The sequence below is a fragment of the Vulpes vulpes genome, chromosome 5 (assembly GCF_048418805.1).
Source record: "Vulpes vulpes isolate BD-2025 chromosome 5, VulVul3, whole genome shotgun sequence".
Classification (NCBI taxonomy): Eukaryota; Metazoa; Chordata; class Mammalia; order Carnivora; family Canidae; genus Vulpes; species Vulpes vulpes.
The window spans coordinates 41,592,185-41,606,731 of NC_132784.1; the positions used below are offsets into that span (position 1 = coordinate 41,592,185).

General features: G+C 48.1%; 1 protein-coding gene across 2 annotated transcripts in view; it reads right to left on the reverse strand.

Annotated features, from left to right (window-relative positions):
• ALPK2 (alpha kinase 2) overlaps positions 1–14,547 on the reverse strand; it is a 119,304-nt gene that overhangs the window by 27,846 nt on the left and 76,911 nt on the right. For both annotated transcript variants that reach the window (XM_025997676.2, XM_072757974.1), the window contains 4 exons: positions 8,768–11,984; positions 5,163–5,310; positions 1,783–1,910; positions 1,643–1,678 (listed from right to left, as the gene is read on the reverse strand). In XM_025997676.2, the coding sequence (XP_025853461.2) occupies positions 1,643–1,678; positions 1,783–1,910; positions 5,163–5,310; positions 8,768–11,984 (3,529 nt within the window). The remainder of the gene's footprint in view (positions 1–1,642; positions 1,679–1,782; positions 1,911–5,162; positions 5,311–8,767; positions 11,985–14,547) is intronic.

The following is a 14,547-nucleotide window of genomic DNA, read 5'->3' on the forward strand; positions in this document are numbered from 1 at the left end:
TTTCCCCCCAGGTGGCCAGCAGCTGATCCCCACTGGGGTCTCATTCCTAACTGGTAAAAACCTAGAAAAATGAGTTTATGTAAACCTGAATATAAGCGGGGTCATAGCAAGTATCTGGAATGTGAGTGCCAAGCAATGCTAAGAAGCTGATGAAACAGAGAAAGCCTTCTGAAAATCATTTTGTTTTCTTTTCTCTATGGAGGAAAAACATCCTTTTTTGCATATTTAGACTTCTGGGGAGATGGGGGCCGACATGGAAAAAGAATCTAAAATTATACAAGTACACTGCATAGTAAATACATTTGAATAGGTTTACAAAGATCCTGTATGTGTTGTGTTGGATAAACACCCTGATGCGTATTTGTTAGACCATATCTAAGTCAAGATCCCAGCTCCTTGGTGTATGATCTATGATGCTTCCCCATCATAATTGCATTTACTGCCTTTTCTTCACAAGGATTTCAGGTGTTTGTTCATCTAAAAATCCCTCACATGGGGTAAATTTCTTTATGACACTAAACCAACCAAGTTGTCAGTTTTCCTCACATCTCCTCTAAAGGACCAAAGCTCCTATGAGGTACTAAAAGCTGGGGTCGCGTGGGTGAGGGTGAGGCAGGCGTGCAGAGGGGGCTGCAGCCGGCTCACTCCAGCTCCTGAGAGCTGCTGGGGGTGCATCTCATCCTGGCTCCATGTTTTCTCGACCTCACACTGGCAGTTTAAAATGGGCTGTGGTGAGAGTATTTACATCACAGAAATTAGAAATCAGGGCCTCCCCACCCTCACTTAACAATGGGCAGGTCGTTAAGCATTTCCCAGCACACCACTGGGTGGGGCTGGGCATGTGGGTAGGGAGACAGGTAGTTCTCCCTAAGAGGAAATCCATGCCAACCAAGCTTGGACTCCACCAAGCTGTACTCAGTGGGTGGCCCAGTGACGGTTCAGGAGCAGTTGTCTCGCTGTTGCCACACCAGCGCTAAACCGCCAAAGGGAAGCACCAAACCCCATCTTTCATTTTCATTAAGATGCAAATGAATGGGGACGCCTGGGTGGCTCAGTGGTTGAGCATCTCTATCTGCGTTTGGCTCAGGGCGTGATCCCAGGGTCCTGGGATGGAGTCCGCATCAGGCTCCCTACAGGGAGCCTGCTTCTCCCTCTGCCTGTGTTTCTGCCTCTCTCTGTGTGTCCTCATGAATAAATAAATAAATTCTTTAAGAAAAAAGATGCAAACGAATGGAGATACTCTCCTCCACACCTGGCTGTCTTTGGAATCTGCTCTGTTGGTCAAACTACAAGGTAAGACACAAAAGCCTGACAACCCCCTGCAGGGAGGCTGGATGCAAATTTGAGGCCTAAAGGAAGACATCTTACCCCAAAGCCCCACCAGCATGCCCTCACTACTGCACGCTACAGTCGGATCATAAACACTATACTTCTGGATATTTGTAGCCTCGTGCACTGACTACAGGCCTTGTAAGTAGCTTGAATTAGCTCATGAGTGGTCATTTTCTCGGTCATTCCTTCGCTATCTCCAACTTGGTTAGAAGAGGCGATGGGAAGACTGCTTCTACCATTGATCCTAGGAGCTATTACATGCTTTGGTGGAGTGCCCACGTCCTTGGACATCTAAATCGGGTTAGCTTACCTTTAATATCCTGGTGACTCTTGAGTTGCTTCAGAACTAGAAGACAAAGAAGAGGGTGCCTTTAGTAGGCATGGGCATTCTGAACTGGAGTGGGGGTACAGCTCATGGTTTTCGCCTGAAACGGAGCATCTGAGGCTTACCTTCCGCTGTCAGGTTAAACTCAGTGGTCACCTTTCCATAACTGTTCTTGAGGCAGCAGTAATAAATGCCCTGGTCCTTCTGACCAGCTTGAACGATGGCCAAGGACACAGTGGAGTTGTCGCCTGCACTGCAATAGGAGACATGAATATTTGAATGCTTCATCGTTCTGAGGTTGGATTTTTCCAATATATTTAGGGAGAAAGAAACACATGCTTCCCTGTCCTAATGGTTTGGGCCAGGGGGCTGGCTAAAGAACAAGATCTCGATAGGCTGTTTAAATAATTCATTTATCTGTAGGGGATGATGATCAGTCCAATTTTGGTTTAACATCCTCACTCACTCCAACATACAATATTAATAAAGAAACATTTGGGAGGTTTGGCTGCTGCTAGGAGAGCAAAGAACCAGAAATGTGAATTCTGGGAGCTGTCATTAATGTTTCTGGCTCAGAATTCACCTCAGTTATGTTACTAATCCCCGTGCCCTGTGCTTAAAAGAAACCTAAAAATTCCAAACCCAAATCTAAACACAGGGCCATAAGGGATATAAGGGACAAAAAAGGGGGTCCCTGCTGTAAATAAAGACACGTGGCTGAGGGCATTTTTTAAATAGGGTACTCCCCTAGTGAATCAATACCGTCTATCCATCCGCCCTCCCACCCACTCAACATTATTAAGTTCCAGACACTGCGCTATGAACAAAAAACCCAGCGGTGGTAGTGATGATGACAATGACGATGACGATAGCTAACGGGTACTGAGCGCTTGGTACGCGCCAGGCACTGTGCTAATGACTTACACGTCTACTTTATGTCACGCACAGATCAATCTAATGAGAGAAGTAGTATTACTATTCCCACTTCCCAGATGAGGGAACTGAGGCATACAGAGACCAAGTATATGACCTAAGGTCACATAGCTGATAAGGGTTGTGCTGAGACTTGAACCAAGAAAGCCTGAGTCTGGAGTCCTCATCTTGATCTCATTATGCGGCCTCCCCAGGTGGTTTGTGACCACCGCCCTCCCCACCTGGGATAATGGGAATTATGGCTAATGCTCCAATCTTTATTCCAAAGTCACAAACTAAAAACTGACTTTGTAGCCCAAAAATTACACTAAATACGGCTGCAGCTTTGTTCTGTGTAATGAATGTGGTTAAACATTCACCAGGTGTGTGTGTGTGTGTGTGTGTGTGTGTGTGCAGGGTCTGTTTCAGTTTTGGATCATTTCACAGTTCAACCCCACCTTCCACTTGTCTTCTTGACTCTGTCTCAATGTCTCATTCAACAGAGTATTCACTATCGGTTGCTTTTTCAAGGGGCATCAAGTCTCTGATTTACCCATGTTTCCTGCACCAATGGCTTAAAACAAATCCATGAAATCATAATACATTGTCCAATGTGGCCTCTGAACACAAGCTGAATGTATGGTTGGAAGAGGACGGGTCCAGTTATGAGGGGAAGATTTCCTGTTGGGCTGGGAAACACTGAGTCACAGAAGGGCTGGGGCAGTGTCTTTCTCTGTGGCCTACTGGTCAGCACAGCATTTCTGTCCCCAAGACCCACCGGAAAGGCTGCAGGCTGAACTAGAATTGCCCCGTGAACATCTTTCTTCTGACCCAGAAACTCCCTGATTCTCTGATACTTGATAGAGAACCTTGGAGGCCTTTTCCTGCCTTTCATATGTCACAGCTTAATGGGCTCACCCGAGGAGAATTTAATTATGGGAGAATGATCCTGTGGGGGACTTTGCTATTTAAACAGATGCTCTCCACCACCAGAGACATTTTTAACTTGCAACTTATAGGTTCTGTCTGGGAAAAAAGACAACCCTCAAGGTTTATTACCTGTTGAATATTACCCAGTTTTGTATCTGTTTGCAAAAGTATTATTTATTGCAATATAAATCCTATATAGGATATAGGACTCCCAAATATTCTCCAGTGTCAGGAGAAAACACAAATAAGTGCACCTGAGCCAGTGTTGCCAAGAAGAAACGAAGCCAACATCGCAACGAACGTAAAGGCCTGGCCAGGGGTCACTAGCACGTGGCAAGCCTACTACTGTCATATGCTGCTCAGAGGGAGGGTAGGTTTTCTAAAAACATCTCAAATGGAAAAGGGACCCAGAAGATTCAGGTGCCAATTCTGAGCTCAGAGCAAGACTGCGACAAACCCCACTGGTTAATTATCCTCGAAAGTTCTTTAAGTGAATAATTAGTGCTTCTTTTCTATAAAGCTCTAGGGAGCGGCCTTGATTTAAAAATCAAGCCATTTCTTCTGCATTTCAATTGTTCTGAAGCCATACATAAGCAGGATAATAGCAACATTTGGGGCAGCAAGGCCTTATTCTCATTCGTCACAATCCAGTTAGCTTTCCTGGAGTGATGTCAGGGAAAAGAAACTATAGCTCAAATCTGCCGGAGTTGCATTTGGGACATAATTTTCAGACATATGCTCCAAGCAGACGTGTTTCATTTAATTATACATAAAGCTCTTCGATTTTTCTTGCTTTTTCAGGCTACTTGTAATGAGATGAAGGGGGTAGGATCACCTCCCATGACTTAGAGCTGAAGGGGGGGGGGACCTCCTTTGGCAGAAAGATGCATCTGAGGACTGAGTTATAGTGGTTTTCCCTGAACCAAGTGATGTGTTTGAGAATGAGCCACGTCCCCTCAAGTGTGTCCGGTGAAGCCCAAGGTCACAGAAGCCATGCATCAGGCTCATTCCACACCAGTATTCTGGGCAAGGATTCGCACTCTCCTCTCTTCCCCCACCCCCCCACTCTCCTCTTACATCCCAGGGCCCCAGAAATAAACGGATTTTTCCATCTCAGAAATGGCTGCTTATCACCCTCCAAGCTGCCACTTTTTATTACCTCCTGGATTGATTTTTTTTCCCTTTGGATTCACCTTCTTGGCATTGAAACTTGCCAGGCTTACAGGAATTTAAACAGAAAACATGGCCAAATTCACAGACGTACAGAAGAGAGCTCTGTAATCTTGGGACCATGGAGCCTCAGCCTAGAAGATGATCTGACCTGATCCTGATTCTAAAAACATCATGATCAAGTATAAAAGCTCAAAACAAACAAACAACAACAAAAAAAAAAAACAAAAACAAAACAACAACAACAACAAAAACATTGAAAGGCTTCCTGGCTTCCCGAGGCCAGAAAACTCCGGGAGAGTAGGGCCCCAGGTAGGAACCCTCCACTGCCTGTCTGGCCTGGACACCTGTCTTTGCTTACTTACTCGTCTTGGATACTTTGGGTGTGGGGTTTCGGCTTCAGCTTTCCTTTTTACTTCCTATTATTCTTTCCTTTTAGAACTACGTTGTGAAACAAGCAACAGCTGTGAAAAGTGACCGGCAAATATCGCACCTTCTCTGCACTTGGGCTATTGCCTTTGAATCTTTTGTCCACCAGATAGTCGAATCTTCATGAATTTCCGCAAACTGGCAGCTTAATTTTACATTCCCGGAGAGGTCAGGGTACATCTCAGCTTGGATCTTTTTCAGTAATATCGGAGCTGGAAACGAGAGATTTGCAGGTCAGTATCCTTACGACAGTCGTGACAAGCCTCACAAATGGGGAAAAGTCTTCCCCATTCCATCACGTTTCATTCCAAGAATAGGGATAATAATAATTATTACCCTCAATTTATAGATGAAGAAACCAAGTGTCTGAGGGCAGGTGTGGCGGGCCTAACAGAGAATGAACAAATCAATCTAACAGAAAAATCTCATTTTTCATTACTTAAAACTCCCCGAGTGAGATCTATAATGCACAAAGTGGAAAAGAATATGAGAGAGTTCTTCTCCTTCTTCTTCTTTTTTTTTTTTTTAAAGAAAAGGGCAGGGGACTGTGGATACGTCGTCTATAAAACCTGGGCCTATTAGGGATGCTTTTAAATGATCACCAGATGGTCCAGGTCGAAGTCAGAGCTGGGGATTAGGGAGCAGAATAAAATCCAGAGTGTCCAAGTAATTGTGGGTCAGCCCCAGACACGAAAGGCAACTCATCAGTAAGTTTTTTATGAATAATATCCCTCCATCTTTCCCCTAATTGGCTGCCTTCGCTGAAGAGAACCTAATGGATTGCGGTGGTGTCTGATACCAACTTCATTAGCAGGAGAGAAGTGTCTTCCAGAATGAAATACGAGCCAGCAGGAAACCATTCCCAGGGGGTTAGCTGTGCTCTTTGAATACCACCTTTATAAATCAGGGGTGGGAGCACCTCGGCCTGGTAAACGTGCCATTCCTCAGGGCAGCCCCTGGGCAGCAGCACTGACGCTAGAGCAGGACAAGGGGGGGCCGACCCCACTGGTGGGCTGAATGGTGTGGCACTGAGGTTACTGCAAACGTGGTGTCAGTCTTCTATAGACCAAGTTCCCCAACTCCGCAGCCGTGGTAACCCAAAGCATCACCTAATCCACTGTCAACCCGGGAGTCCTCAATACTGATGCTTTGTCTGCCCCCTTACCTCCGGTCCCACTGGCCGTGAAGTAGCCTCTCGTCCCTCCTTGAGGCCAACAGACACTTGGACACATTTATTTATCCTTTTTAATTTTTATTTATTATTTTTAGATTTTACTTATTCATTCATGAGAGAGAGGCACAGAGAGAGAGGTAGAGCCACAGGCAGAGGGAGAAGCAGGCTCCCCACGGGGAGCCTGATGCAAAACTCTATCCCAGGACCCTGGGATCCTGACCTGAGCCAAACAGATGCTCAACCCCTGAGTCACCCAGGTGCCCCAGAATGCACCTTCAGAAGCTTATTTTCTTCCTAGGACATGGGATAATGGGCTCGGGGAACAAACCTGTCAACTAGAAAGCAGCTGGAGATACTAACAATATGATGGGAGAGAGAGAAAAATCTACCAAGTGCTTATTGATGGCAAGACCTGTTTCAGTTCACACAGCCGTACGGGGTTAGCTGTGCTGGGCACCGAGGCCTTCAGCCTCAAACTCTGGGTCCAGAGCCTTGACTCAGCCTGCCTCCTGCTCCTGGCCCTTCCAGCACTATGTGGTGGCAGTCCTCACGATGATCTGTGGATACCTAAACGTTCCTGAGGCTGCCAACCCTGTCCGCCGCCCATTCTAAGTTCTGAACACAGAAAGTTGGGGGGACAATGGGAAGGGCATACAATGGGCAGCAGAATGAAATGCGGGTCTTGGACAAGAGGCTGTAGAAAGATACCCCTGTTAGTGTGGGACAAAGAGGGGAACGGAGATGAAGGAGCTAGAAGGAAGCCCTGGGAGTGTGGCTAGGTTTTTCTTCTGTGCATATTCTGGCCAAGTGTTGAGGAGAAAGGCTAGAGCAGTCCCTGGTGAAAACAAAGCTTTGAACCCAGGAAAGGTTACTCAGCTTTATTAGTGGAGTCCTGAGTCGCCCTCCAACCACCCCCCACATACTCACTCCTTCCCTGTGGGGTCTCTGTGTGAGGGCACCCCCCTCCAGAGCGCTGTCCTCGAGGAGGCCGAACAGACACCCCGTGCAAACTCCACCACCTGTGCTTTCCTGGAGAGTCCTTGCTCCTACGGTCCCTCGGATAACCATGGACAAGGATTCCAGATGGACCTTTCCCTTTGGGCTGAGACCACTTTAGGAATCTTTTAAAATACTGCTTCATTCTCTTTCTAGTATATATATATATATCATACTAGACACACACACGCATATATATATGTTTCCAACATTGAAAGAGTATAATATATATTATAATTATAATATATATAATATATATTAGAAATGTGTGCAAAAAATTAAATTAAAAATCTTTTAAAATATTGCTTCATTCTCTTTCTAGTATATATATATACATACTAGACACACACACATATATGTTTCTAACATTGAAAGAGAATGAAGCAATATTTTTAAAGATTTTTAATTTTTTTGCACACATTTCTAATATACATATTATATATAATATGTATATTAGAAATTTGGCTGGATGCCCCCAAACTTTCAGAAGGGAGTTTTGTATCGAGTCCTGCGTGCAGCAGGGGCTGAGGGCCAGTGGTGTGCATGAGGAATAAGGAGAACCGGTGTGGAAGTCTGAAAACGGTGCGGGAGGAGCAAAGCCCTCGCTCCAGGTTAAAGGGGCCCCCGTTGGGCTCCTGCGCACGCAGAGGGCATCACCTTGCTGTATGTAGTGTCTTCTCTTTTGACTCCTCCTACCCATGAGAAGGGAAAGAAAAGCTCTGAAATAAAAGAGGCCAACATTCAGGCTCAGGGATGGAGGTTGGGGCGGACGTGACACCCCCCCCCCCACCGCCCCGGCAAAGCAGAAGTGACTGCAAGTCACAAGGGCCCTGAGACTCACGCAGTCAGAAACCTGGACCAGAGACCCCTGGGCACTTTAGACTCAACAAAAGAGGAGGGTGAGTTGAAAAGAAATCTTATGCTCAAATTTGGAAGAAACCCCAAGTTTCCATTAAGCAGTTTTTAATGAAAATCACCAATTAAAGAAGAGAGTCCCAAATTGTACCTAAATGTTTATTTCTGTAAATCCTGCTTAGCGTGTGGTCTGTTTAATTATACTAATTAGCTGCACTGATTAATGCTTCTGTTTATCTTTGTAAAATATTTTTTTACAGGATAATTAAGCAGAAAGTCATCTTAATCACGCTCCCTCGATGAAACCTACCTCCAGGCGGCCCCTTCCAGTGGTTCTGTCTCCAGATCACCTGGGGAACTTGTTGGAAACACGCTTCCCCGGCTCGCCCCGTGAACCCGAAGCTCTGGGGGTGGGAGCCTGGCAATCTGCATTCCAACGAGCCTTCCAGGTGATTCAGAGGCCAGAGAAGCTTGAGAAGCACGGCCTGCGTGCCAAGCCCCTCGGTCGCTGCCGTAGTATCTCCACCCGCACTTACCCAGGGGACACTCACCTTAACCGCAGGAGGACTTGGAAGGACACAGGCACCAGTCGGTCATCTGGTTTGCAAACCCAAACTTAACCACAGAAAGCAACAGAGCCTCACCTTTTCCTTCTCTTTTGCAAGGTGGTTTTTTTGCATCTTGCTTCTCCTCTGCACACGATGCCAATGTTTCAAGGTTAGGAATCCTTTTGAGAAAGCCTGAACTCCTTCTGACGTTCTCCTTCTCTTCCAGTCGCAGCCTCAGGGCGGCCACCCTGGACAGGATTTTCTTCTTCACCCCCTCTGCTAAATGTCCACTCGCGGAGGATTCTGGCTTCTGGACCTCCTGGCAGCCACTCCCCGCTGGTGGGGCCTCTGGGCGTCGGAGGGTCTGGGCCGCCAGGCGCCCGAGCTTCTCCTCCCTTGGGTCTCGCCCACTGTCCAGGGGGGAGCCCTGTGGACATGGGGACTGCAGGGTCTCGGCAGCTTTCTCTGCTGCACGTTCACCTGCAATGGATGCCAAGGTCACGGCCGGGCAGCCGGCTGCGCTTGCAGGCCTGGTCTCCCCGGTGCAGGGCTCTTCCATTTCCCAGATTTTGTGGCTTTTTGAAAAGTTTGTGATGTTTTCCTTAGATGAGGTAAAAGGCAACGGAGTGAGACTGCTGGAAGAGGGTGCATGTTTCCCACACTCACTCTCAAAGGCTCCTCTCTCCTTTGAGTCAGAAAATGGATATTGGCGGTTTCTGGGCTCAACGACGAGCTCGTTCTCAGGGACGTCATGACTTGGACCTGAGGAGTTGTGAGTGTCCACTCCAACAGATGCGTGAGTTATCACTGCGGGGCCATGAGAAAGAGGTGCAGTGGGAGAAACGGATTCTGCTGTGTTGTTTTTGCCTTGCTCAGCCTCCCCCGAGCTCCGCTCGCTGCCGTCTTGTATTTGGCTTTTTCTGCGTCGGCGTGCAAGGCTTTCCCCACCTTCGTCAGGACTTGGGTCTTGCCAGTTGGCAGGCTGGACTTCCAGGCTCTGGCCCGTGTGCCCATCACTCCGCTTAGCCTCCTCCCCTGTGGCAGCCGGCGTGGATGCCGAAGGCCCTGCTGTCTCAGCCCCTGCGCCCGCCGTCACGCCTGCTTCGTCCGTGGGATCTACGGAGGACTCTACAACCTTAGAGCGGGTCAGAAACTGTTTAAAGAAGGCAGCATGATCCACCTTGATTTGGCTTTCCTCTTGGTTTCGACTCACAGTGTCAACATTTTCCCTCTTTCCGCTTTTGGAAGCCTCTGATGGCACATCTGTGTCATACATTTCCTTTTTGTCTACAGGATCCACAGATGACTCTAGGAGTCTGGGTTGGTTCAAATACTTGGGAGAAAGACTACTCCAGTATGCACGGCTGACTGGTCTTCTGGTCTCATAAGTTTCTCTGTTTTTAGCAAGGGCTGAGCCAGACTCGGCCTGAGGGCCGTGAGCCTTGAGAACGTCAGACGCAGCCCGGACCCTGTCGGGAATTGTGGGACCAGCTTCCAACTCCTTGTACTCAGGACCAGTCTGTTGTCTTGGTGGCCAAACTTCTGGAATGGAAGCTTCCAGAGTTATAATCTTCAGCTTGCTGCCTGTTTTCCAAAATCCTGGCCCGCTCCCTCTAGACTCTTCCAGGGGGAGAGTAGACAGAGGCAGAATGTGGTGTGGAGCCTGACCCCCATCTTCCACGGTGGCTTCACCCACCTTGCAAATGCTAGTCCCCGGGCCTGAGCTCTGTTCCTTCTCCTCCCTGGAGGTTGCTGATAAGTGGTCCAAGGACACTAAGTCTATTTCCCCTTGTGCAACAGATGCCGTGGGCCAACTTTCTCGGCAATCATCTTCAGGAGGAGAACCCCGTTGGGGTAAGCTCTCCTGCTGGATCCTCTGTGTTGTTTCACTTCCTTTGTCTTGGAAATTCTCTTCAAGGCTCCTACTGTCTGCTGTGTCCACAGTCAGGCTCTTATCTCCAGAATGGTTATCAGCCTGAAGAGGGGAACTGCTACCGAAGCCCTCCACCTCTGGGCGCTGGGGAACATGGACGTGGGCTCCTGGTCCACCGGGAGCCATGCAAAAGGGCTCTTCTAGAGAATCGGTTGTGGAATCATTTAAAGTATGACCCAACTGTGCATTGGAAGGAAGCTGGCGAATATTTTTGTCTGGTGCTGGAGGTGAACTCTCCTCAGGACCATCTGTGTGACGGTTCTCAGCAATGGAAACAGGGAGGTATTTGGCTGGGTGGACTTTGGTGGCCATGGTGACTGTCGATGTGTCCCCACTCTCCCTGGTCACTTGAAGACACTCGAGATTAGCAGTTAAAGCCATTGGCTTCTCCCGAGGAAACATTACAACCGAACCATTTCGGGCTGGTGTGGCTGTGGTGTCTGGGGCACTGGTACTGGGCCTCTCATCACCTCCTTCTGGAAGCTGCACAGAAGAGCTGTTCTCAGAACATAGAGGCTGTCTTTCCAAGCCTCCTGGGCCGCCGGGGCTTGGCCTCTCCTGGCCAGCCGGGACTACGGAGACCAACGTGGAGGTGGAATTCTCCATCTCTGCTAAATCTTCCCCTGGGCCACCTTCACTGACTTTTTGTGAAATGTTCCAGGTAAAAGTACTGGTAAAAAGAGGGGGCATGGCAGGGCTTCGCTCCTTGCTGCTCTCGCATGGAGCCCGTGGGAGTTCGGAGTCTTGTGTTTGAAAGTGAATACCTGGCGTCTCATCATCAGGAGAACATAAATCAGAGGGTTTGCTTGGCCGCTCGGCCAGCTCTAAGTCCAGGGAGCAAATTTCCTGAGGCAAGTATTTATCAGCTGAGGCTCCAACAGGAGAATCCACGGTTTCACATGTTCCTTGGTCACATGCTTCAAGATGCTCCAACACACTGGCTGCTTCCACGACCCTCGGCCCATGGCATGGGGCTTCCAGGATGGGGCTGGTATCTGCGGGTTCAGGGGCAGCAGCAGAGAGAGCCTTGGGCTCCCCGGGGTCAGCACTGCCCCCCCGGGGGAAAAGCACTGACAGCTCCCAGGGGCATGTATTTCCCTGATTGGCATCTGGGATGCTCAGCTCATGTCCTGGGTCTTTCCAGGAACCTCCGAGTGCGTGGTCTTTCCTGTCTTGCTTTTCTCCATGCTGTGGGCATCGAGGACAGCTCTCCAGTTCCAGGTATTGGGCCAATGACGCGTCTTCCTCGTTGATCCCCCCTACGTCAGGGAAGGGATTTATTGTGGTCCCAGCAAATGCAGACAGCTCCCCAGCAGGCTCTGAGAAAGCAGGCAACTGGCTGAGAGAGTCCCTCTCCCTGAGCATTTCCTGATTTTGCACCTAGGAAGATGAAAGTGATATGAATAGACTTGTTCCGAGGAAAGCCCACAATTGGGCATCACTGCAAACCCAAGAATGTTAATCCTTGACTGTAATGATGGACTCAGAGAAGTAGTGGAAATGACTAAACTCTAAACACTGGTCCCCAAACCCTCTCTAGCTGATAGGGACCTCCTGGAGAAAGGCTCATTTAAGCAACTATGTGTTCCAGGGGACTCCAGGTCATTATTTAATGCTTTCTTTAAAAAAAAAAAAAGATTTGGGGATCCCTGGGTGGCACAGCGGTTTGGCACCTGCCTTTGGCCCAGGGCGCGATCCTGGAGACCCGGGATCGAATCCCACGTCGGGCCCCCGGTGCATGGAGCCTGCTTCTCCCTCTGCCTGTGTCTCTGCCTCTCTCTCTCTCTCTGTGACTATCATAAATAAAAAAAAAAATTAAAACATTTCTAAAAAAAAAAAAAAAGATTTTATTTATCTCTTCGAGATAGTGAGAGAAAGCACAAGCAGGGGCAGCAGCAGAGGGAGAGAGAGAGAAGCAGGCTCCTCATGTGGGCCTCAAACCCAGGACCCTGGGATCGTGACCCAAGCTGACAGCAGACACTTAACCAACTGAGCCACCGAGGCGCCCCCATTTAATGCTTTCTTGTCTCTCTCTCAGGAAAAAAGATGGAAATAAATTGAATATAAACTTTTTTTTGATAGATTTTACTTATTTATCTGACAGAGAGCAAGCAAGAGAGCACAAGCAGAGGCAGAGGGAGAAGTAAACTCCCTGCTAAGAATGGAGCCCAACGCAGGGCTCGATCCCAGGACCCCAGGATCACGACCTGAGCCAAAGGCAGATGCTTCACTGATTGAGCCACCCAGGTGCCCTGAATGTAAACTATTTTGATCAAATAAGTCACCAGAGCTTGTGTGCATCTCTCCAGAAAGGTACGTTTCACATGATCATAACAAATGAAATATACAGTGCTTGTAAGGTAGCAACAACGAACAACCTTTGTCCCCAAAATATGACAGGCTTGCTGGTTAATTATGTTACTAAAGAACAGAGAATGGCCTGTCCCTTGAGCCTGTCTCTAACGAAGTCACAGGGTTATGTCTGGCCACCAGCACTGCCAATTATTTCTGCCCTGGGAAGGTTATAAAATCCTAGAAGGTCTCTTCCACTTTAAAACAAATGCCCTGTGGCAGGCAGACCATGTCCATTGAGAAGTAGAAGATTCAGGGGAAGAGAGACACAGATAGAAAGATAAAAAGGGATGGAGAAAAGAAGCAAGGAAGGAAGCTCACATTGTGAGGAGTAAACCCTGGCTGCTCTGGGACATCAGCTGTTGTTTAAGGAAGCAATAGGATCTTGGACCACATTCTTGTCTCTTAAAACTTTTAGCTCATCGATTTTTCAACACACATCAAACTTATGCCCAGCCACCAAAAAGGGGAATTGCTGCTAAATTTTGGCAAGTACCTCCATCTCTGCCCCCAGGACCCCTGCTTTGGAGCAGCCCCCTTCAAATGTGCAGAAACTGATCATTGGGCTTACAGAGGGGAGGAGGCCGAGCCCCGCAGGGTATGACAAAGCAGACCTGGAATGTTCCTGTGCACAGTGTGGCTCCAAGTCCTGAGGCCCATTCCCATAAATCACACGAGAGAATCTTGGTCTTCTGGCCCTGCAGTCAATGCCTTTCCGTACTGTCAGGGGGAAACAGGACAACAGCATGGCCACACCTCCCTCTGTACCGCACCCCCCACCTGAGGCTGCCTGCTGCCACCAGTGATTCCCCTCTCATCTTCTCCTTAAAGCTACCCCGGTGTTCATTGAATTCTGATCTTCTTGGCACACAAGTGCTAAATGAACAAGAAGAAATTTAGTATAATTTCCTGCGCTATAACCTCTAGAGGGCTGGGGCCATTCGTCGACTCAACAAACATTTATTGAATGCCTGCTGTGTACTAGGGGGTGTCCCAGGGGATGGAGATACACACGGGCAATATGCCCACCCATCCAGAAGGAGTTCCCATTCTAGGTTGTGTTCAAGGCCTGTTATAGCAATTAGCACCCAGCAGCTGTGCCACAAGCACCTGTTGAAAGGACTGAATGAACCACGCACCAGTTCGGACAGCTCAACCCAATGTCACCCATTAGACCTCTCAATCTTAAGGGCTTGGGGACTTCCATCAGATCCTGACATTGGGAAAACTTACTTAAAAAAAGGGGGGGAGGGACTTTTAAACCACAGCAGGGGGCACTACTGGTTCACATCCTGGTGTTTCTAAAAAGAAAAATATATTTACTTTCTCTTTTTAAAAAGATTTTATTTATTTATTTATTTATTTATTTATTTATTTATTTATTCATGCAAGAGAGAGCATGAGAAGGGCCGGGGGGAGGGAGAAGCAGGCTCCCCACTGAGCAGGGAGCCCAAGTTGGGGCTCCATCCCAGAACCCTGTGATTATGACCTGAGCTGAAGGCAGACACTTAATTGACTGAGCCACCCAAGCATCACTGTACCCAGGCAATCATTTCTATATCCCCATCACATTAACATAGAAAAAGGAAAA